The sequence below is a fragment of the Falco peregrinus genome, chromosome 4 (assembly GCF_023634155.1).
Source record: "Falco peregrinus isolate bFalPer1 chromosome 4, bFalPer1.pri, whole genome shotgun sequence".
NCBI classification, from domain to species: domain Eukaryota; kingdom Metazoa; phylum Chordata; class Aves; order Falconiformes; family Falconidae; genus Falco; species Falco peregrinus.
This window is the reverse complement of record NC_073724.1, coordinates 15,234,524-15,259,289: the sequence shown is the minus strand read 5'-3', so window position 1 is coordinate 15,259,289 and position 24,766 is coordinate 15,234,524. Positions and strand designations below refer to the sequence as shown.

The following is a 24,766-nucleotide window of genomic DNA, read 5'->3' as shown; positions in this document are numbered from 1 at the left end:
GTATCCCCATATATAAGCTTTATGCACCACAAAGGGGTAGAACCTTCATTATTCAAGCTTCTCTTAGTTTCTGCAACTTGGGCACTTTTAATTCCCAAATGTAACAGTCTGGTGTTTTGGGGTTTTTTTGGTTTTTTGTTTGGTTTTTTTGTTTGTTTTTTTTAAAAAAAAAAAAAAAAAAAAAAAAGAAGAAGAAAAAAATTGACAACGGGTGAGCTTATGCAAGATGGGTTTAAGCAACCTATATGAAGCTCCAATTGAGCCTCCTGAACAAATAAAATTCCATAGCTTGGTCTTCAAAGGCAGTAGGGGGAATAGCTGACTGAACTCCCACCAAAACCAATGTCTTCAGCTCTCAATTATTCTCACCCCATTATTTCCCTAACATACATAATTCCCAGCCATACCAACCCAAAACCAAATAAATTCATCTCTACTGATCATTTCAGTATTTTAAGAGAAGTATTATAAAAATGTCCACATGAAATACAGTTTCTCAAGAATAAACCAAAACCTTAGGAATCCACCTTAACTGCCTTCCAACACCAGTTGAATCCAACTGTCCCAAATCACACCACCAGTCAGCACCCATGACTGAGTTTAAAGTAACAGATGGAGTTAAAGGAGAATAAAAGGTTCTAGGTCTCTTAAATCACTTCATAAGATTTTTGAGGCTTTTTTTTTTTTTTTTTTTAACAAAAGCCTGGTCCCACTCCTGTTTAGATCCAACATTCCCTCCGCTCATGCTCAGACAGCACATCACAGAAGCAAAAAGCAGGCACTAGGCTAGAACAATCCTTGAACTCCAGTTAAACATTAAATCATCTTAACCATTAAGACAATGAAAACAGAGGGCTGACCATTGTTCCATACTAACAAATATCACTTTTCTTTTGGCAGATGGGAAAAGGAGAAAAGCTTGGCGGTATTTGCAAGTGGTTTCTTTTTTATTGTCTGCCCACCACATCCTGAACTCAAAACAATAATTTCATCTATAAAAGAGTATTTTGTAAAGTACAGCGTTTTGTTTGTTAGACAAAAAGCGTATTTCCTATCAGTGACAAATAAATATTCTCCTGTTATGCTCCAAATTCAATTAAAAAGAATAAATAACTACAATTGTCTTGCAGCTACTTCTAAAACACTTCTTTTTAAAATTAATTATTTGGAATCAAATATTCCAATACCCTTATTCTCTCCTTATCACAGCTTTGTATAGAGGAGGAAATTAAGAACTGCATGAATGCTGAATTCCCCAGTGTGAAATTAACCTGGCAGGCACTACTTCATGCCCTAATAAGTTGAAATAGAAGGCGTATAGTTCAGGATGTTTATGAATTACATACACAATCTTTTCTTCATTTATGATCCTAAGGGACGCTTCTAACAATCCAATTTGCCTTTTTTTTTTTTCTTCCTTTTCTTTTTAAAAACCCTGCTATTGGCACAAGAAAAGTGAAGTGAAGCAGGAGAACAAACTCCCACTCTATCCCCATCCCTCACCCCCTCATTTGTTTACTCTGTGCATTTCATAGCACTGTACAAAGGCAGGACTTGTTTCCCCTGTAAAGTTGCTTTTCTGCCCCTGGGTCTGGCAAGAAGCAAAGAATAGAAACAGAATATTTGGGAAAAGTAATTACAACAGCATTAAAATCAGCAGGAGCAATTCAAGGGCAGTGCATGGCAGCAAAAGGGATTTCTTTTTGTATTTGCTACTAATGCGACAGTTTATAAAGCAGAAAATAGTTTCACTATCAATTATTATAACAACAAGTTATAATGGTTTTATGTATCTTCCACAATATATACAACACTTGGAAAGGCTGACTGGAGGATATTCATTGTTCACAGAGATTTGGAAAAGACAGAAGAGACACAGTTTACCAACAAAGAATCTCTTCGCAGTTCAAAATATTGGCTGTTAACTTATGAGCACAGCTGTGACTTATAAACCTAGCCATCTGTAGTTTATACACAGATTTCAGTATTGCAGTGCAAAGCTGTGGTTTGAGGTCCCCTTCCCAAGGACATAGACATTTAGCAGATCAGAACCAGGCCCAGGGATGCTGCTTTCTCATCAAGCAACAATTTACGTACCTAAACTCTTGGCCTTAAAAAAAAAGTAGATTTAAGGCACTCAGCTCCAAAATTTCTAACTGATAGTTAATTGAACAACACAGAAACTATATAAGCATCCTAGTTACAACTGACAAAAATTAAGAGGAAAATTAGCAGTTGTCCCAAATACCTTTAAGGGGACCTGAACTGCTCTGGGGTCACAAACACTTGGCTCAGACATTACTGGCTCTTCAGGTAAACATGGACAAGCTGCCATTAAACTCTAACTGAGCTTCAAATCACACATAAGTTAAAGAATGACGATAAAATTTCCTTCCTAGAAGGGGAAGGACAAAACATAAAAACAAAGCAACAAAACCAGTGTAATTTAAGTTGTTTCCACCTGATCAATATGTTCTCTTAATACCTGCCAACAGACTAACAGGACTTCAGAAACAATTATAAAACTGCGTAAGGCGGCTAAAAACTTCTTAAGGCACCATTTGACTGGTGGCCTTCTCTTCCACACATTCACCATGTTCCCCTCATCCTCTCAAATCTAATATAGCTGACAATCTCTACTGCACACAGACCTTTCCTGCAACTGCATGTTTAACTTTGCCATTATTCTCCTTTACTGTTATATTGATATGTTACCACCCATGAAACTGTATTAACACAGGTAATTATATTTCTTTTCATTACAAATGACAGTGCAGGCAACTACTATCAAACTTCATTCATTAATCAAGGGTGTGAGATCCAATTTTCTTTTCTGTTTTTCTTTTCACTTACAAAGTTTGTGAAATACAATCATACCTAAATTCAGAGAGCTAATACTACTTAGTTCTTGATGTAACTAATTTAGTGCATCTGTACTAGACTGCAGAAGTCAAAATGGGTAAAGTTTATTTGTTTTGAATTACACTCCTCTAGTACAATAGATGATTTAAAAAAAAATATTTCACTGTTACCCATGACCGAAGTTCAGACATCAATTTCTAATGCAACTGTTAAATAGTTAAGTCCCTTCTGTACTGTAACTAATATTTAATATAATACTTAGGACTTCTACATACAAAGTGAGCCACTCTCCTTACTCCTATTAATGCTCCTTCTGATTACATCTACCCTAGAAGCTTTACTTTTCCCAGAGCTCATGCTAACTTGAGCTGAAGTGACTGTAGCATATAGAACCTCAAGTATCCCCAAACACTAATGTAGATACTCTCAACAATTATGATCTTGATTCACTCAAAGGCTTACCAAAAATACAAAAATACCCGAAAGAGCTCACCCTACACTAAAGCAAATCCAAAACCCAAAGGTGGTGGCATACAAGTATTTACAATTGTCTGAAGCATCTATACTAATGTGTCAGGTCAGTGAGGGAAGATTCAGAACACAACTACAGAAAAAAGTTGCCATCTTTTTTCAATACAACTCTTCCCCGATTCCCTCTTTTTCCAACCTTGCATTAGGAGAGGCTCAAATTCTGAATTATAACTCACTGTCCATTAATTCAATTTAATAAGCAACCTCCCTCTTCAAACGCAGATCCAAAAAGATCATTCCAACAGAACCAGGTGCAACTACTGAAATTCTTTTGGATCCTATTCGCTTATACCCACTTCTGTTCGCCATCCTTTCCTCAAACTTACGAGTGATTCCATAGTTTATCTATAGCACAGATTCTCCAGTTTAGTAGTCAGGACTCCACATATATCTACAGTGCAGCACCAAATGCGTTACAATACATGTGCACACATATACACGACATACACACACACACACTCCACGTAGCTTGATCTGCATTTGACTCAGTTCTAAACCAGCTCCAGGACTCTGCCTATGACACCAGACCCTGCCGGTGCAAGTGCTAGAGGGTAACCCAAATCCCTGGCCTGACAAAGGGGATGGCTCACTGATGCTATAGCCGCCCTGAGATCCAGCTGCTCACACCCCTCAGTCCCACCACACCAAGCAGTAATCAGTTCCCTGGGGCTTTCATGCATGACCTATTCCCAGCCTTCCTCCTTCCCGCTGGCTCTCCGAGGTATGCAATATGTATCTCCAGGCTTTTAGCTCTTGGAAGATGTTAACTAACAGGAAATTCTCCCATTTTCCTGGATGGATGCCAAATTTGTGTATTAGGAATACATGCCCTTATTTCCAATTCTTTCCTTTTTCAGCCATTCCTCCCCTCCTCTCAGGAAATGCCCAATTAAGATTATCTGGTTTATAACCTCACACAATAGCATATTCAGTAGCTGTGCCAGCTAGTGAAGCAGAAAAGGATCTGTACTATTATCTGCTTAGGGAGATACTGCACGCAAATTAGTTCCACAACAGTACTGTAAACTCTGACAACTTATCAAAAATCACAGCAAAAAGCTAAATTACAGAAAAAAGGTAAATCTCAATTTGACTAATTCTGAATCATACTGCAGATAAATTTGGGAAAAAAAGTTAGCCACCTTTTGATCTGTTTATTTTCTCATCTCTGCAGCTTCTGAAGAATTATATGTAAGCTTTGGCTTTATTCATGCAAACATCCAAATATTTTTATTTGTAACACAAGCATTTTCAAACTTAGAAGACAGAACAACCCTCTTCAGTTTCCAAGCACAGAAAAAGTCTCATGTTTAGTAATAAACAAGATGGTCCAACCACTACCAGAAGAAATCAGGGCCTACTGCCTCACTACACAGTTCATTTAAATAGGACATAATGAAAACTAACTACAGAAATCCCTTCCTTCTCAAGGGTTGAACACTTGTACTAGAGACAAAAAGAAAGGGAAAAATGCAAACGCCAAGAACAGCATCCTGACTCAGTCCCTTCACACAAAAAATGCTTACTTTGCTTTCCAGTGGAACACCGATTTAGAAGAGCTATTTGTTGGAGGAAAACCCAAATGACACTGTACAAAATATTTTATATTAAAGACAAGTCTACTGTAACCTGAGCTGCAGACTGTCTGCAGACAACTAATAAGCTAGTTTCCTCATATGATGTTGCTGTAATGAGAACACAGAGATTAGAAGAATGTAATCCTCTATAAAAAGGATTTAAGTTTCTGCTACAAACAAACAAATGAAGAATAGTTAACATACAAAAGACAAGCATACTAAAGACCCTCAATTACTACTGTGAATGTCATTTTCTGCCACATTAATCATATCTCCCAGGAACAGTTAAAAGGCCCACATACACTGCTAAGTATTATGGCTTCCAGCAATGCAGATACATTAACCACCTTCTAAATAAACTGTTGGTCAAGTTCCAAATAGGCAAATAAATATTGACTCCTTCCATGAAGATGCTAAGCTGAAACAGAGGAAACACACAGTCAGCTCCAGAAGGCTTCGCTGCATGTCTTTGCTCTCACCACCTCTGTCCTCAAGGTTTTTCTGTGTGCGTGTGTGCAAAATGAACATACATATCTAAATAGGTAAATTTAAAAGTAGGCATATGTATATAGAAGCAGTATTTTGCTAATGCAAAGACCAAGTTAAATCTCTGCACTGGTTGAAGGCATTCATTGTTACAGTACCTACTAAAGCACAATTAATTCAGTTCCCTTGCCTGGTATCTACTAACTGGGTTGGTTTCCTTTCATTTGGTCACAAAAAGAAAAACCTCTTACATGACACTGTACCCTCTAAGAAAGTAGGTAAATACATTTTCCATTTAGGTGCGTATAAAAATATATATCTCAGCTTTGGCTTGGACAAAATCACCTGTGGGGAGCAAAGGACATGCACAGAGACCGCAGACTCTCAGTCTGGGACTGCTCTGCACAGCCTGCCAACACCTGCCAATTACAGCAGCAGCTTGTGCAAGGTAGGTAATTACCCACCTGCAACTGGACTGAAAGCACACTTACTTCAAGGAGGCAAAAGGGCACACTGTAGGGCAGTAACTTTCAGCCAGCAACAGCCTGGACCAAACAAAAGTTTAATGGGGAAGAGGCTTGAGTGCATTACTTATTTGCATACAGTCCCCGTCCCGTCGTGTCGTCCCCGTCCCCCCCGAAAAAGTAAAGGAAGGATTCGTCTTAGTCATTGTGCTATATAACCTCTATTCTTTATAAGACAACACTCAGAACACTTTCACCATATTTCTATGGCTTCCATGGGCAGTAACAAAGCTGTACTGCTTCAACTGAAAATGCTTTAACAAGTGACTTTTCAAGGAACGTCAAGATTTGATATTAAGGTTTCTACACAACACAAGAGCATGCATTCATGTAAACAGTCGCTATTCCGAGCCTTACATATGCAGCCCCCCGCCTGCCCCCCCCCCCCCCAAAAAAATGAACTCTCATTTACTCTTAACATCTAACACAAATTTATTTTAATTCAAGCAAATATTTAATCTTTTCCAAATGAGATTTTAGAGAGGCTTGAGGAGTTTGGTTTGTATTTACTGACAGTAAATATAAGGCAAACCCACCTCAGATAGTTACACACACTTGCAAAATCACAGAAGTTAAATGTGATCCAAATCATCACCTACGTGGGGAATACTCTTGCAATGAGCAGTAAACCCTGTCAGTTCACAGGGAGAAAGTCAGGAACTTTCCAAACCCTTCCACCCACAGGCAGGAAATGTGGCCTCACACCCTTTCTTCCACATTTACACGGACAGCACAGGGAAGGAATGAGAACCTAAAACCAGATTTCTTACACAGCTCAGGAGGGAGAAGAGTAAAGCAAGAGGGAAGCATCACTTCATTATATATGGAACTTCCTAGGCAAATTCTGGGGTGCTAAAGAATTCGAGTAATAATGCAGCTGGAAGAGGCACCACCGAGTACGTAGATACAGTAACATGGAGAGCATTCTGAAAGCAACAGAAACACACTTCCTTGCACGCATTTAGTGGATTTTGTCTCATTTCCCCTCAGGCCACAGAAGTACTGAAACTCAGCCCTGGACTCCAACTCAATTGCGCTGCAGGTCTATTGCCTGGATTACAACTAAACATGTTCCGGTTATATTATGAAGAGATTCCATTTTTCTCGACTGAAAAAACCCAAACCAAAATAAAATAACAACAACAACGAAGAAAACAGTGGCTGAAGGCAACAGGAGCAGCCACTATAAAGACAAAGCAAGAGCAAGCACTAGGAGGACAGCAAAGCCGTTTAAAGTAACTTACAAGACCACAATAATAAATGGTGTGACCTATGACAACAGTAGTATTAACTGGCTCAAAAACTTTTGTCATTTCCATCAAAGTAACATTGTTGAAAATCAGTCCTCCAAACCAAAGAACGAACAACCAACAAAAACATGATTGAAGTTCTATCTTAAAATTAGGTTATGAGCTGATTTATGAACACTGTTGCTCAAGTGAAGAATTGCTAAGCTTCACACTTCTAGCTCTGATTACTCCTAAACATGCTTCACTGAAAGGTTGATAATCAAGAGACGATAACAGCCTTACTACTTACTGAAAACACAAAAGGTGTCAGAAACGTAAAGTTATTGAGTTTTGACATCTGTATGTTTTAAACCACCACCATGCTCAGCACAGTAGTGAGCTTCCCAATATTAATGACAGCAGCTCTAAAAATTAACTACCATACAAATCAATGAGATTTTTAGTTTCATTTAACTAGCTGCAACTTCAGGTTGTATTCACTGGAATGGCCACAGGAAAACTTGCTTTACAAAAATCGCTTTTGATTCTTACACACTCCATTAACTGTGACAATAATTAACAAAAATATCTCTGCTCCAATCCAAACCTGATGGGCGATTAGCGTTATTGGTAGCAGTAGGGGGGTCTTTCAAAGCACCGGTACAGCTTCCCTGTAAACTATGTACAAATTCTGAAGGATTCCTCCAAGAACCCACCCGTGGAAAACAGCTGGGCAGCACCACGTACCAGCGGCATGCTGCAGCCTCAGTTCACATCCCAGTCCCACCTCAACATGTTCAGACTCCAGCACCAAGAAAGCTGCGAACGGCATGTACAAGCCACAGCACATTAAAACCAGTGGGCTCAATGACAGGTGACACTACACAGACAGAAAGGAGGCGGCAGCTGGAGGACAACAGATATACAGCTAACTCGCTGTGTATATAAACATATGCATACATACACACACATATATATACACATACACACTTCACAATCACTCCTGGCTACTTTCTGTTGTAAAAGCTCCCTTCTTAATTTTTTTCTTCTGTTCATAGACATGCCTAAACATTACACTTTACAGTGTCTGCCCTGGCAGTATCACCAAGACACAAGCTTTCTCCTCACAGGAAAGACTATTGCCCAGGCCATCATAATTTTACTGTAGCAGCTATTAAAAAAGTCTTTTTGAATGTCTGTCAAATAATTCATAAAAATCTTGTCTTTCCAACGTCTAAAACAACGCTGTGAAGATCCACATTTTAACTTCCCACTTTGAGATATTTTCCTTTACATCCCAATCACTGTTTAATCCATCATGCCAAACACAAGCTATTCCAGCTCACTTTTCAGGCTCTTCAACAGTCCTTTCATCACCCATTTATTATCTGTCACTGAAAGGCTAAAACCTACATCTCAACTTGAGAGGGCAGTCCTACCAGCCCATTCAAGTGTTTAGCTCTTTTGATATTGTTTTTTTTTTCCCCCCCATATAGCCATCATGCCAGTCTCACCCTGCTCTGCACAGTATGTAAGAGTTCCCAAGAAAACAACATCAAGCTAGCCCCTTCGCCTTCCTCACCCTGCTGGATAATGAGGAACACTCCAGGAAAAAAATAGAACCAACTCTGGAAGCTGCAAGAAAGCTGCAAGAGTCCTCAGATCTGTGGGATCCCAGTCCCTGCAAATACTTGCGAACAATAACATTTGAAGGGGCTGTCAGACCACAAGCTGCTCCTGACAAGTCAGCTGCCCTTCCCAGGCAGTAGCTCCTGCCAGTATGGGCCAGCCTAGGCTGGTGTTGCCAGATGCCACCCGGTCTGGCCACGAGCCACCCCTGCCTTTGAGCCAGCACCACCTCTTGCCTGAATCTCCAGCAAGCCAGCCCAGGCTCTCAATAAACTATCATAAAGCCACTCTTCGCTTTTAATTAATTTCCTGCTGACTTTGTGAGAGCCACAGGGGGGAGAGGGCAAGACCAAGGCTGTGCCTATTTCCACCAGATTAAACTGTTGTGGAGCAGCAGCCTTATGAGAATGAGTTGTTTCTCTGCCTTTATTTTAACCCTGTTTTTATCTAGCGAGATAAACGGGGCCGGGGGGGAAGACTCTCGCAATCCTTCTCCTACTTGGGCACTACTGCAGAAAACTTACTCCAAAAAGAAATCGATAGAAAATTCATACAACAGGGATCTGATGCTCCTGGTATGTCTCAGCAGTCCTGCAAAGGAACACACATGCTCAGGGCTACTCCTGCATGGGCTGAAGCCCTGTGTGCTGCACTCAGCTCCCTGGTTTGGGTGTTCACACCTAGAAAGATTGAATTTACTGCAACTGTTAATGGCACAAGTATCAAAGATCCCACCTCACCTCAAACAACTCCACTACGTGTCCTAGGTAAGCAATACCAGGGGAGGTTTCACAAACAATTTTTCCACACAAAATTCAGACTACTATAGCCCAGAAATCCTAAACAAAAGTCAAACTGCAATTTTTAAGATAAGTCTGTATTATGAAGATTCCATGGTATTATTCAATAGCAAGGACGCATTTGGGCAGAGAGCTCAGCTGTCTATTTTGAATAGGAAGAAAAAAAATTAACAGAACGCCTTTCAATAAAGACTTTTCCCCCTAGTCCAATTAAAAAAAAATTACTAACCTGAATTCCTAAAAAGTGGGCTTTGTGATCACAGAGTGTGCTCAGACCCAGAGACACCCGCCCTCCCTGGCCACCTTCAGCAGCTGGGCCCAACCCCAGGGCTCCCCAACACCCTCAGCAGCAGCCCCAGGCTCCCCGGCAGCTTGAGCAGCCAGTGTGCAGCTCCCGATCATGCTGCCTGCTGCTGCCCCCCTCCCAGGGCCAGAAGAAGTTAGGAGAGACAACACAGGGAGCTGGAGAAGAAGAGTGGACGAGAGTACCTCCACTCTACTGCAGGGATGTCTTCCAGGGGTGAGCTCATCCTGCAGCCTCAACTGATCATCCCAAATTCTAACCTGAGGTGCATTACAAAATTAAATTCCATCAGAAAAGTCATGCACCCTTATTTGCAGCACTCAGTAAAAATATTTAATAGCTTATCCTGCCTGCCACTAATAATTTAAAAAAGAAAAAAAAAAAAAAAACAAACTCCTGTGAAGAGACACACATTGTTAGCTTGGGGGGGGGGGGGGGGGGGGGGGGGCAATAAAACAAATAAACTCCACAGAACAACTAGGCTACAGATAACTAAGTCACCTAAAATCCAGGACAGTATTTAACAGGCTGCCCGCAAGGCGATGGGTTTCTGACAGCAGTTCCAGCTTCTCCGGTGAGGTGAGACAGCCTTCCCTGGGTCAAGCGCCAGGAAGGCACGGGCACGTGCTGCATCCCTGCAGAAAGGCCACTGCAACACCACAGACTGTCAGCCTGTGAAGGTCAGCAAGCAGCTTTCCTTTTCATTAGGTAGTAACCTCAATGGATGCAGATGACATTAGAATCAAGATGAACTTCAAACAATGGAGACACTGTAGTATTTAAAGTATTAAAGTATTTAAAGATGTGTTGAGATTTGCACCGAGGATCAGCATGTAATTTTACTACCTCAAAATCAAAGAAATAGCAAATTTAGCAATGTATTCTTTCAAGGAGAAAGAAAAAAAGCTAATCTTGAGAATATTTGTTTTGGTTTTGTTTTTTAATGAACTTTGAATTATCTTCTATTGAAACGCACATTTGCCTCAGCCCCCACAGAAAGCTGAACATGTTATATTCTAATATATGACAACATGGTCTCAAAATCTTACAACTTTGGTTTGCAACTGCTGTTTGTTGTAACTTAGCCCTGTCAGTCTCCCCTACTCTTGGCAGCAGCGTGGCACTATCATACCGTAGTGACTTTCTGCCATCCTTCATCACTGCATACCTAGCTGAAACTTCACATGCTGACTTGCATAAAAGTGGTATGAAACACTCCTCTGAGGAGTTCACATTTCTGAAAAATGATGTGAAACATAAAAATTTTTAATTCTGCGCTGCCTTCCTAGCCACAGTGTTATGCCAACACATTCCCCAAACAACAACAGAGGTAATAAACTCCCAACAACAAAATCTTCACCCCTTTTCTACTCAGTAAGGTCATGAAGCAACAGTCTTCAGCATTTTTGCTGGGGATAGCAGGCTGATGCAAACTCCTTCCCTGGTCCACAACAGCACAGCAGAGCCTGTACACCACACACATCCCCTCTCAGCACTAGGCAGCAGGTGGCACATTTACCAGTTGCCTTTAAATCAGGCCCAGAAAAAGCTTCAAGGTAACACGCCAAGTTACCAAGAGCTGGAACTGACGATGATGGGGCAATCTGTCTATAAATCCAGAGGCTACCCAACAGACCAGCTGACTGTACCCAAAAAAGCAGCCAAGTCTGCTTCAAGTGAGGGGACAATTACAGTCCAGCCAGGGCTGTCACAAGAAATGCTCTGTGGCTTTTAGCACTAAGTCCCACAAAAAACATGCAAGACTAGAAGGAACTTTTAGAAGTTGCCAGTAAGATGTTGGTTATTGTTTAATTTCCCAACAAGTAATGGAATACAGAGAGAAAGAGAAGACTTAATTCTAGTACCCTATTAAAAAAAAAAAAAGTTATAAGCTTAGATGCCTGAATTAAAAAAGCTTGCCAATTACTACCACCAATAATTAAAAGGTTCTAATGTAAGAAAAGAAAACAGTAGTGGGCAAGTCTAAATTCAAAGAGCATGGTCATCAAACAGGTGAGAAGTTACATGAGACACACATGCAAAATTTCAAGAAAAGAAGCTGACAAACGGGAAAGTAGGTAATACCAAGAACAGGAAAAATTGTAGGCTGTCCAAAAGCTACTTAGCTTAAAAAAAATTTAAAAAATCGTATTTACAAGCTTAAAAAAAAACACCAACTTTCTCTTATGTATTTTCCTATGATTCTGTACCAAAACAAAGCAAAGGTTAAAATCTGCAAAAATATAAAATGCTTTCTCAGTCATAACATAAGATTTTGGGGATACAATGAAATATACAATATTCGGTCCTTTAACCAGGCCAGTTACACCTATGCACTTTTGAAAGCGTTAAAAAAGAGAGTAGAGGAGAAATTCCTTCTTCAAAGCAGCACATTTTCAGAGGAATGAAATGAAACCAAACAGAAAAGGGAAGTGGAGTAGGAGTCTATTCTCACCACCTCCTCCTCTTCCAGAGATGATGAAGAACGCCACGTGCCTGTGCATACCCAGCCTTTTCCAGATGCTTACTTTAAAGCACTCAAAGCATACACCTGAATGTAAATGAATACTATTTTCAACTTCCACGTAACACTTCTTTTTGTCCGGCTTAATCCTAGTAAAAACACAGCTGAACTCAACTTGTCAAAATGTGGGGATTTTTAATTGAATTTTATTGAAATTCAGAAAAACAAATTTGTGGTTTGAGAATAAGAACAGAAATTTTCAGCACAGGTACCTGACTTTTCTTGAAGTCGTACAGCTGTGAGAAGAACAGCTATCACAGAAACCACGCACAAACTCAAGCCCAGTATTTACTGTTCATCAAAAGTAACAGATAGCATTAAATACAGCTACACAATTCACAAACCAAAATTTTTACATCTCAGACCCTAATGTCAGGTGAACACCTTGTTCTAATTAAAGGGAGCCCTCTGGACTATGGGGTACAACATGAGGGAAACAATGAATTGTCAGTTTGTAGGAAGGAGCCACAGAGGTGTATATAATGTCACTGTATCACGTGCATTAATTTCCATAAATTCTGCCTAGACCACGATAAGATACCAGGGTCAATAAAATTTAAACAGCTATGGATCATGCCTTCAAAACGCTAATGCCCCTCTGAAAAGCTTCTATCAAATACATTATTCTGTCTACGTGTGCTTATTGTAAAGCTTAAAAATATGTTTTCACCTGATGGCTAAAAAAGCTTTAGTCAAGGATATTTAAGCAGTGTCTGCATTTGCTCAATGCCTAAACTTTGATAAGCTTGACAGTTGCCAGGTAGTTGATAATAGAATCATTTTAGAGGAAGTGCTGTGCAGGGCATTGTTTTTTTCAGCAAGAATCGACCAGTTAAAATAATTCAGAGACCTACTATAAACAAAAGCATCAAGTCACAGCTGTGCATATCAGAATAAAAACTATTAGAGTTCAGAAATTATTAGAGTTTAGAAATATCAATATTTCTGTTGCGCTTTAAAAATATATATATATATGTATATGTTTTACATACACAAATCTGTGTCAGGCAATGTTTCCAAAGCTAACCTAGTTGCACTCCACCCTTCAAGCTGTTCCACATCACGTTATTTGGATTCCACCTCTCTAACATCCTTACTCCAGAGAGCTACATTAAAAGTGTGGACACTTAGTGTTGCCACCTCTCACAACAGTGCTATTTCTGTTAAAGTCCCATCATCAGGTAACATCAGGTTTCAGGAAAACTTTCATGCTGATGGCTTTCAACCTGCTCCTGAACTTCATCCATTATGGCGAAGATAAGCAAAAGTACATGGCCAACAACATATTAAAAAGAATGAAAACTACAAAAACCTAACTGTAAAAAAAACAGTGCTGCCTTAAGCTGCAAGAGTCTACATCTATATAGATTGAATACTTTCATTGATTTTCAAATGCTTATCATTAATGTTACTAAATACATGGAAAACAAGTCCATAACTAAGTGGACAAGAACTCACAAAGCCTGCCACACATGACTGAAGTTGTCAGTGTCCCCCACTCATGACAGTGTGCCAATCCGTCCTTTATACCATCTCAGGACCCAATTCTTTCTTCAACATCACAGGAGTCTCAACATTGACTCAAAAGGTTGCTTAACATCTTATTCATGTTAAAGCCTAAAACCACACATTTTGCACCATGTTCACCAGGAAAACTACTACGTTGTCCAGTAGGTTAAAACCACCCTTCTGCCAGAAGATACAGCCCTGCAGCTATCAGCAGAAGGGAGCACAACACCACAGCCGCTCCAGATCACAGACCAGTGTATTCACCCCAAATATCCAGGCAGGGAGCTGTAACCCATGCAGCAAAGAGACAGACTCAAATTCCCTTTACTCACTTCTGAAAACTGGGAGGGTATCATAGAGCAGAAAGGTGGTATGAACAGGATCACTCAAAAAGAAGTTTCATGAAAGTTTTCTATTAGTGGTCTATAGAGCCCTTAGTCTTTTGAAAGTTCTGAAGTCCTAAAGAAATCTAATGATAAAGAGATCTAAAGCCTGCAATACAATGAAAGCACGCAAAGTTTAATGTTGCAAAAAAGCAACATTTTAAATAGTGATTGTCCTCAACTATGGCACACAGTGCAGTTGCTCTCCATTCTACCTAAAAGTTTACTTGAGGTGTGTTGGTACAACACAATTTATAACAACATTTATATTCAGCACAGCATTAATGTAAGGTAACATTAAAAAATAAGACATGTGCTGTTCAGAACACTTTATTGCCAAATTAAGAGTTACAAGCGTTTGCAAAAAAACAGCAAGAGATGCCATTTGCCAATGTGATGCAGGAAACAGGAAAAAGTATTTCGTTTTACTTGGCCCAAAGCCTGTAGCATCATACAAAGCATGTCCCTGTATCCTGCTCAGCAGTAAAGCATCTCACCGCCTCATCTTTACCTCAGTCTCACAACTTTAGATTACTTTATCACTATATTTATTATTTGAAAGAAAGAAAAAGGGGGAGAAAAAAACGAATTTATCAGAAAAGTTTCAATTTTACACACTTTACATACAACTTGATATTTACAGTACTAGCTTTTCCCTGTTAATTATACCTGAGCACCCGTTAACTAGAACTTCATGCGCACCACAGTTCCAAAGTGAATGGAAGGAGTTACCACCCCACCTATTGTACACTTAGCTCTCTGGCAGAAGTCACATGCGAGTTATGTTAGTTTCACTGAATTAGTGAAACTGAACTAATATTCACTACAGTTAATTATCTCCTATGGTTGGTAGGTTGGCTTCTTAACAGCACCTCAACTGATGAGGTGTAATCATCAGCTAACAGAGATGGTCTTTTACTAACAGGGAAAAAACAAACGAACCAAAAAAAAGACCGACATCTACCTTGAATTCAGAAAATAATTTTGGAATATGTTGTCACAACAGCTTCTCCCACATTACTTAACCTAATCTCTGGCTCGCTATTTGCATTGTGATGCTACACTGATACCCCAAGCAGGAGTCAACAGCCCCCTGGTGAGAAGCTGAATTCTCTCAAATTACCTGCTGACCAAAGATCAACACATCAGTAATTCAGTCACTGGGTTTTGATGGGAAAGTTTTAACACATCTATCTAAAACCAAACAAAAATCCAAACACCAAAAAAAACCCAACACACACACAAACCTTCACTATGACTTGGTGCAACCTTCCCTGCCTTTACATAATCAGACTGGTTATCACAAAAGAACTGGAAAGCAAAAGTGCTTACAATACTTTTGTTTCCCAGAGAAGCTGCTCCCAGACATGCAGCTTTTCAACTCAATGAAAGTAGAAAAGACTTTCCTGTCTAGGTCCAGGTCCTGGCAACACACACCCCTCCAAATTTTAAAAGGTTTTAATATTCTCTTTAAATTCACTTCAAGGATTTTAACAAAACCAAAAGTTGGGCTTTTAAAGGAATTTATTCCTAAAGGAAAATATATAAGTGAAGACACAGCTCTTAATCTTTTTGTTTACATTTTAAGCTAAGGAGTATCAGGACTGTCACATTTGACTCTTAACTTTTGCCATACGACCAGCTGGGAATTCCAAATCAGCATCTTGATTACAGAAAGCTAAGAGCAATAAAACATACAGGAACCCTAGAAGCACCCCTGGGTGCCTCAATAACCGCCTCCTCCACTGGCACCAGCAGCAATGGCTGTAACGGGGTGACTGATGCAGCACCCCAAATAATTCCTGGCAGAGGTGACGTGCGAAGGTTAGACACCTCCCAGCCAGTTCTGCAAAGATCTCAGACCAGCCTGAAAAGGCAGCCCCCAACTCAGCTGGCGCATGGGTAGATTTAACAACCCTGCCACTGCACCAGTCCCCAGCATCCCAGGACATCCCTCAACCCAAGCATGCACGTCACTGAAGTTACAGTGCCAGCTTCTCGCAGATTGAATAATCACTGTCAACACTTGGGTGGGTTCTTCAGCCAGGAAGAAGAGAAGATGTAGCCAAAACCAGAACAGAAAATACATCTTTTATTTCTCTTCAGTTAAAGAAGGCCATGAACACCAACAGAATTCACAGGATTAAAGAGATGCAACTTCCTGCTTTAACATATCCTTTCTTTCAGGCGTAAAAGTGCAAGAAAAACAACTGTTCAATTATCCTCCCACTTATCTTTACAAAACACTTAAAAATGTGAAATATTTTTCTGTTTTGAGACATGGGTAATCAGCTTTTTGACCTCTTCATAGAAGCTGATGAGTTCCATCATCTTTTGTAGCTGCTGCTCCTAGTAGCTGTAGATACAGGGTTATCCTAAAAATATATATATATATTTAGGGAGCAATAAAGATATTTTAAAATAATAGTATAAAAGGTTAACAGGAAATGTATACATCTTACATTATCATATTCTGAAACAGTATTTTTCTTTCAATGTATAAACCAGAAGATATTTAAAGCGATTATTTCAGACAGAGGCTATAGTTGTAAGCTCCTGCTACAACAATCAAAATTATTACTGAACTTTTGTGAAAGGTTTTCTACAATGCAACAAGCAAAAATGCTATTGAAGGTTTACAGAAAGGTACAGATTGATATTACACTATACCAAGAAAAAAATTCCAAGATTCAGCAGGATTGCATAGCTACCACAAAAATACCCAACCAAACCTAACCACACCCACACATCCTCCCACCAAAATCCATCAGAACATCCACAAAACCAGAAAGCATTCAGCATACCAGTCTGACAAGGGCTTTCCAAATTACTTTGAAACACTGACCTTTTCGCACCTTGCTTTAGCTTTCAGAAAACCCGAAACAGGAATCTATGTAGAAGGTGTAACTACAAGTAATAAGAACTTTTTTTTTTTTAATACATAATGAGGTGTGTGTATATCTAAAAGCATAACTCCATAGCACTTCAAATAATTTCTGCAAATTACTTAGTAGATGGTGCAAACGTATCCAGTAAATCAGTCTGGTTATTGGCCAAAAGAGGTAATAAAGCCTTCAAGACCAGCAGTAGTAGCAGGCATAACCCCCCATATTCAAGCATATTCAAGGGGCCTGCCTGCTACACAGTCCAAACACAGGCAGCCCAGCCCGTTCACGGGCAGATATGTAACCCATCCTCATTACATGACCTGGGGTGCATTTCTCAGGAGAGGACACCTGCGTGTTGGTCACAGGCCAGAGCAGCTCTGGTCACATGATGAGAGCAGGAGCCAGAGCCTCTCAGATCCACTGGAGAGTCAGGCAGGCAGGCAACCCTGAACTCAACTGATTAGAACACAAAGATTTTAAAGGCTGTATCCTCAGAAGGTTGCCACCTACCGAGGTGAAGAAAAAATAAAAATAAAAAATAAGCACAACTCCCATAATACCTTTCTTGCACACCAGTTCCTCGGTAGATGCTCTTTGTGATCACCTCCTGCCATTCAGGGCTGCATCAACATCCCTATTTCAATTGTTGGAGACGTATGACTGCCATCTTCCATATGAAGAAGTACCACAGTACTAAGAAATCAGTGGCCATTGCTTTCAGGAAAGATAAGCAGTCAGTACCATATTATGTAGATTTTTCAGTAAGTACATCAAACACATGGGATGATCAGAGCAGAAGCACGCACAAGCTAGCACAATGTCCTCCTTACTACCCCAAACAAGAGCAAGGTAAAGGAAGTAAGTAGTATTAGACCTTGCTTTAAGCCATGCATTGTTTCAAGTGGTAAATATCCTTAAATGTTTGTGCTTCTTAAACAAAAAAAACCCCAAACAAACAAAAAAACCCAAACACAAAGTACTAACTGTGCTGACACACCTAACTTTATTCTACTACTCCTCTGATTAGACTGCCAATATGCTCCTGAATCTGAATCACAGGTCTGAAATAACAGTGGGTGTGGGAAACCAAAGGACAGATAAAACGCTTTAAGTCCATCATGTATCAACCAACACTCAGTCTCTCTCCAGAAGCAGCAGAACTTGATAATACACATTGCTGAGAGGCCAGCTAAGCATCACCCTTTAAAACAGCTTCTTCATGCTGCTGTTTTGAGATGACCACACAGTAACTACCACTTACAGATGAGACACCACTGAAACATGTATGACCTCTCCAGATTATTTCTTCCAATTACTAGAAAAACCACCATTCACCCCAGCCCCTGTTGCTGAACCCGCTGTGTAAAGGACAGTGGCCGAGGGAAGGGTCTGCACAGCACCAGGGGCAGCCTGGGACCATCTTCCTCTGGGAGGAAGATTCACGTGCACCAACACAAGCTGCCCCCGTGGCAGTGGTGCAGGACTGCTTGGAGTACAGGGGATACTGCAACACACATGCCTTAGCTCTTCAGCAGCAAGAAGCCAGCCAAAAAGGCTTCTACTGGACAGAAACACAGACAAGACAAAATGAAAAGCTACTTTTTTTTTTTTAACTTGCCTGGCCATTTACCTTTATTCACATGCTGTCGTCTATAAATACGAACATTACAGATAACCCACAGACACCTAACAACATTAGAGAAGCACAAGAGAGCTGTGACGTGATTATTTGCTCCAGGAAATATAAGCTTTAACTAGGAGTCAAGATGGCCAGTAAACATGAAAGAAAAAATTTCTTTCGACCCGATCCAGACGATTTAACTACACAATAAACTAAAGATAGCTTCAGTGGGAAATGAACTGTTTGTAGCCAAGAGCATTTATTAATACAAACTTACATCTTCAAGTACTGCTGAAGTTTGACACATACTTCCTGTATGACTGTAAGAAAACATCTGATGAACAATGTTGGGAACCACAGCTCTGAATAAGGTATGCTGATGACTCAGGCATCTCTTGGAAACCCAATATATTTCTGCTTGTATGTGGTTTCTTCACACTAACAAAAAACAATCATGACAAACTTTGAGGTCTCCAGAACAAACTCTCCTTATTTGTGGAGCATGGGATTTTCTTCTTTTGAGGGAAGACAGTGAGTTAGTGGTATGGTAACCTCTCCACCTTTCAACCATTAATCAGCGCACTATACCTTCACAATTTTTCTTCTTACACGCAAACAAACTGAACGATGTTAAAGTTCGCCATCCAATTAGCTATTCATTAGTGTCACTAAAATTAGATACTCACTTTGGAGTCAAATAGTATTTTTTTGCAAAATATTTTCAAGATTGCCCTTTCTCCACCCACCCCAGCATGTGGCTAGGGATAAGATAGGTAACAAGGAGTTTCAAATAATGTACTAATCAGATGATTCAACAGAAGTAAAAATGAAAATCCCTGCCATGAAAAAAGCTTGCTATTTTAGAGTTTCTCTAGATACTTACACAAGGAACCATCATCCACAGATGCTGATTACAACTTCAGAATTACTGGTACTTTCATTTTTTACTGCAGCGCAGATTACCAGGTGATATACCACAGTCTCCAGCCACCCTTAAAGCTTATCCTTGATTTGCAACTAAAGTAGTCCTGAACTACTGACCTGCAAGCAGTAGTTTAGCTGAAAACTGTAACCTTCAGGGTTACTGACAGAAAGCGCAAACCAGCAGCTCCGACCAGTGTGTAACAGGTATTACATAATAAATTATCTGATGCGACAATTAAGGGATTATTTAATTAAACCATCAACAACAGGTTTTGTAAAAGTTAACCTTGCTCACAAAATTTGTCAGGTTCACAGCAGCAACAAATGAAGTTGTCAAGCGCAGAAGACACACGTAGCACGGGACTTGGCAGCAAAATTCTGCTACGTTAGCCTGCTAGCATGCTCCAACTGACAACACTACCAACTGAGGAACGAAGAAACAAAATCAGTCTGTCCAGCCCTTGCCTTCCTGCTTAAGCGGCCAAAATCAGTGCTAAGTACTTCCAACTATGATAGCAGCCTTTGGCGAGACACGCCTCTCCCTCCAAATGAGCTCCCTGAAGTAAGTTGTACCACTTTAACCAATTACACTCTCATCATTGCATTCCCACTGTCCACCCTTATGACTGGAGCCATTTAACTTCCACAATGCCTATGCCAAACCACATATACCTTTATTCTCTTATAAAAGCATCACATGCCATTAAAAAAAATAATAATAATAATCAGGGAAGGCACATCACACACAGGGGAGCCTGGGAGTCACATCACTAACCAGAACAGCTGCATTAAAGAGCAACAGTTACTTTTTTAAAAGTAATTTAAAAAGCACTGAAATTTAAATTTTAGTTTTCTTTTTCACTGGCCAGTTCAGTTCACTTCAAGGAAAGAAGAGCTTTAGAAGGCTTTTTTTTTTTTTTTTTTTAATAAGGAAACATTTTCCAGCAGCTCCTAGTGCACAGCAGATCCCCAAGCACTGCCACTCGTTTAACCCCATTCCCGAGGCACGTTAACAGCAGTCCCCAAACCCAGCACCTTCTTACTCCAGCAAGAGCGTCACGGCGCGCCTGTGTCACACGCTGGAAATAGCGTTCACCTTTAGCAGGCGCGATGCAGGGTCACGCCGTGCATGTGCAGCATCCCCCCTCCCAGCCCGTCAAGCCCCGCCGGGGCTCGGCAGCCCCTCACCGGCCGCCGCCCCCCGTCCTGCCGCTCCGCAAGTGCAACAGGCCCGCCCGCGGCCCCGCCGCCCTCCCAGCCCGCGGCCGCCCGCTCGCCGGCCCCAGGAGCCGGCCCGGAGGGGGGCTGACGCGGGGCCGGGCTGACGGCGGCCCCCCGCTGCCCGGCCGCGCTCCCCGGCGCCTCCGCGGTCGCCCCGCCGCAGCCCGGCGCTGAAGCGGCAGGGGCTGGGGGAGGCCGCGGCACAGGGAAGGCCGGGGCCCCCGCTCGGCCGGGGGACGCTTCCCGCGGGCCCGTGCGGCCGCAGGGAGCGGGGAGGCTGCGACCCCCGCGCAGGGGGGGAGAAAAGTTGCCGGCGGGGCGGGGGCTTGGGCGGCCGCCGGAGCCGCGCTGGAGAGGAGCGGCTCCGGGAGGGGGTGGGGGCCAGGCCCGGGCGAGGCCGGCGGGCAGGGACTCGGCGAGGGGCGCGCAGCCGGCTGCCAGGCCGGGCCCTGGCGCAGCGGGCGGGCCCCCGCGGCGCGGCGCAGTGCGCGGCCCGGGCCGGTGTCTCACCTTGGCGGCGCCGCCGGGCTGCAGCACGTTCTGCTCCACCGTCATGGCCCCCGCGCGACTCCCGGCTGCGCCCCGGGCTCGGCGGGCGGCGGCGGCGCCGTGCGGCAGCAGCTGGGCCGGGCCCGGGCTGGGCGAGCGGAGCAGGAGGCGGCGGAGGAGGAGGGGCGGGAGGGGGAGCCCGAGTCACCGCCAGGCGGGCGGGCCGCCGAGGCGGGCGGCCGGCATGGGGCAGCGCGGATCCGCTCAGGCCCCGCTGTCACTCCCAGCGCGGCCGCCCCCGCCGCCGCCCAGCGAGCCCGGAGAGCCGAGCGCGCCGCCGGCCCCGCCCTCGCCTCGGCCCGCGCCACCGCCGCCCGGCAGCGCCGCCCCGAGCACCTGCCCCGGGCGGAGTCCCCCGCCGCCGCGGCTGCCCCCCTCGCCCGCCGCCGGCGGGGCCGCCACCCTGCCCCTTCTCCGCGGTATTTACACCGGCCGCCTCCATCTTGGCGGCGGCGCTCCCCACCCCGCGGGACAGCACCGGCCTGGCTTCGTGCCCAGAGGGAGCAGCCCGGGCCGCTCCGCCGGGAAAGGGCCCCGCGTCCTCCCGCCGGCTGCGGGCTTCACTCCGCCCCTCGCCGGGGCAGCCCCACAGCGCTGCGCCCCGAGGGACGGCGGAGTTGCCCCCGTTCCGCAGCCGCGGCCTGACGAAGGCGAGCGGCCCCGGGGCCGCAGGGGCCGTTCGGCGGCGAGGCCCGCCCTGCGGTCGGCCCGGCCCGGCCCGGCAGGCACCGGCGCCGTTCGCCTTCAAGGACCCGGCGCTCTGCGGGAGGTTTGCAGGAAATCTCAGACAGCTGCAGCGCGGGGCGCTCGTAGCGGCGACAAAGCTGAGCGCCAAACGGCACCTCAAGTGTCACATCTTCCCTCCCTACTTCGCTTTAGCGGGGTGAGCTCGGAGGCGGTGGTACGGTGTGCAGCGTTCACATTAAACGGGAACGTCCTTTAACTGTTTCGCTGCTGATTAAAGTGCGGGGACGCCTCGGGTCCCGGCAGCCGGCACTGAAGCGTGGCACCGCGGGGTGCGCGGTATGGGGAAGGGCACCGTGCCCGGGCGCCGCGGAGCGGAGGCCAGGAGAGGGAGGGGAAGGGCTCAGCTTCGGCCTGTGCTCCGGGCGGGGAAGGCCAGCGTGGGCGAGCCCCGGGGGTGCCGGGCCGTCCCGCAGGCGCTTGGGCAGAAGCGCGGGAGCGGCGGGGCCCCGGGGCGGCGGCAGCGCGGCCGGCGGTGGCAGCGGGCGGGGCGGGGCCCGGGGGCGGGCTGAGGCGGGCGGGGCCGCTCGCGGCGCCCCGGGCACCCGGCGCGGGAGCGGGCAGCAGCGCAGTGAGCCCCGGCCCGCTCGGGTGCCTCACCCGCCGGAGCGCTGGCGGCTCGTAATTCCGTACCCCCGGCCCCGCCGCACGGGCTGAGTGGTTACAGCGGAGGCTCTCAGGCCGTGACGCCGCCGCCTGCAGCTTGGACTTGAGTCAAACGCGAGCGCAGCCCGCAAAACGCTGCCCTTCCACTGGCGCTTCTGTGCGGGAGGTGTTGCGATTCGATCAGTATTTGCTCTTCTCAGCTTTGTTGCTAATAGATTGTATCAGTTCAAACGTGAAACAGCATTTCAGGCTGCAATATACAAGGCGATTTTTAAAATTAATGCTCCCAAAGATTTTCTGGTGCAAAAGACAAGGAACTATGCAGGTAATGCAATGAGAGCAGAAACGGCTTGCGAATTACTTTTCTAGGGAGAAGAGCAGAAATGATCTCTGTTCAGACTGATGACTGCATGTAGAAAGATAGCAGGAGTTCGGGGTTTTCCAAGAGAAGTTTCCTGTAGTGCTGCTGTACCAAAGCGCCAGACTAATCCCTGTGTCCTTCTCTTCCAATATCTAGCCATGCTTTTTCTCATGCAATTTTGCAGCTCCTACACTGTGTCTTTGACATAGGCTGCACTATTTGTGTTCAGATAATTTTCATCAAAGCTATTCAATGTTTATATTATTTGAAAATATTTGCCTCAATGTAGCATTTTTTTGGAAAAAGAAAATACATTTCTCTTGCAATAATTTTTTCAAGTCTTTTCCCTGTTTCAGTTGACTCGGTGGAAGAGCTTCCCTGATGGATAGAATGTGGCCAAAAGTAAAGCACTGGAAAGAAATTTTACTTTTTGTCCAACTTACTTCAAATCAGGATGGGATGACAAAGTATTATCTTCTGTTAAACCCCCCTACCAACGCAATTGTCACTTTTGAGGGCTCCTTCCCTTCCTCACTTTCCTTCAAATAAAAAAAGGCTGAGCAATCCACTCCTGAGACAGGGATTTATCATTGAAATACTGACATAATCTGAACCATAGCCATGCAAATTAGGATTCTGTCGTACATATGGTGTTGCTGGAAACCAGACAGAACGGAGTTTCATGTTAAGTTTGCAGCACAAGTTCTATATGAAGTACATTGAGCACAAGACTGGAATTCATACCTCATCAGAAAATACTAACAGTTTTATCGGGGCCACGATTTAGAAAGAGATCTTGACTTGATGATATTAGTATTCTTTAGTGTCATTAATATGTCAAGGAACTATCACTTCAGAAGAAGTTAAAGCGGATTGCTTGGTTTTACCCTTCCTTCCTTTTCTGCTTTCAGATCCCATTGACAGATGAATTTGTGCAAACCTAGCAGAGGAATCAGTATGATAACTCCAGGTCCAAAAGTTGTCACACCTGCACTGGTACAGTACAGAAAGAACCACTTACATAATATCATGTAATCTACAGAGCAGTACCTATAAAATATCGTTTCTGAGACATGCTACCTAACAAAGAGCCCACAGTCCTTTAATTTCTGAGCTGTTGCTGATGTGCAATGATCATTTAGCTGTCACACTTTCAGAGCTGCAACCATTTTCTTGCTAGTCTCATCAATGGTACTAGTGCACAGAAAGAGAAGTGATCAGAGGCTGCATGGTGACATTTGCTTGAGTCTCAAGAGCTGAAATGTATTTCTCTTTTTTTATCCCTTCCTGTTGTTTCTGTTGCTGGTTACAAGTCGGGCAATGTACCTTAATGTATCGTTAGTATCTTAAATATTATAAGGCGTAGCTATACATATTTTTTCCGGATGTTTGTCATATTTCCCCTTAGCTGCTTCTCACCTTTTAACAGTATTACAGGGTTTGGTTGTTAAACATTTGAAAATGTGTTGCACAACCTCTGCCTCCAGCTGCTTG

The 24,766-nt window shown here is 43.5% G+C and overlaps 2 protein-coding genes across 3 annotated transcripts in view; one reads left to right on the top strand and one right to left on the bottom strand.

Annotated features, from left to right (window-relative positions):
• The window catches only part of USP25 (ubiquitin specific peptidase 25), a 97,283-nt gene extending 75,500 nt beyond the window's left edge, over positions 1-21,783 (bottom strand). For both annotated transcript variants that reach the window (XM_055801954.1, XM_055801955.1), the window contains exon 1: positions 21,523-21,783. In XM_055801954.1, coding sequence (XP_055657929.1) covers positions 21,523-21,567 — 45 coding nt within the window. In that variant the 5' untranslated portion in view covers positions 21,568-21,783. The remainder of the gene's footprint in view (positions 1-21,522) is intronic.
• Positions 21,746-24,338, top strand: LOC129784301 (basic proline-rich protein-like). The gene is made up of 2 exons (XM_055801957.1): positions 21,746-22,444; positions 24,184-24,338. Exons 1-2 carry the CDS (start codon positions 21,746-21,748, stop codon positions 24,214-24,216), a joined length of 732 nt encoding a protein of 243 aa, XP_055657932.1. The 3' UTR covers positions 24,217-24,338.
• Positions 24,339-24,766: the final 428 nt, after the last annotated feature.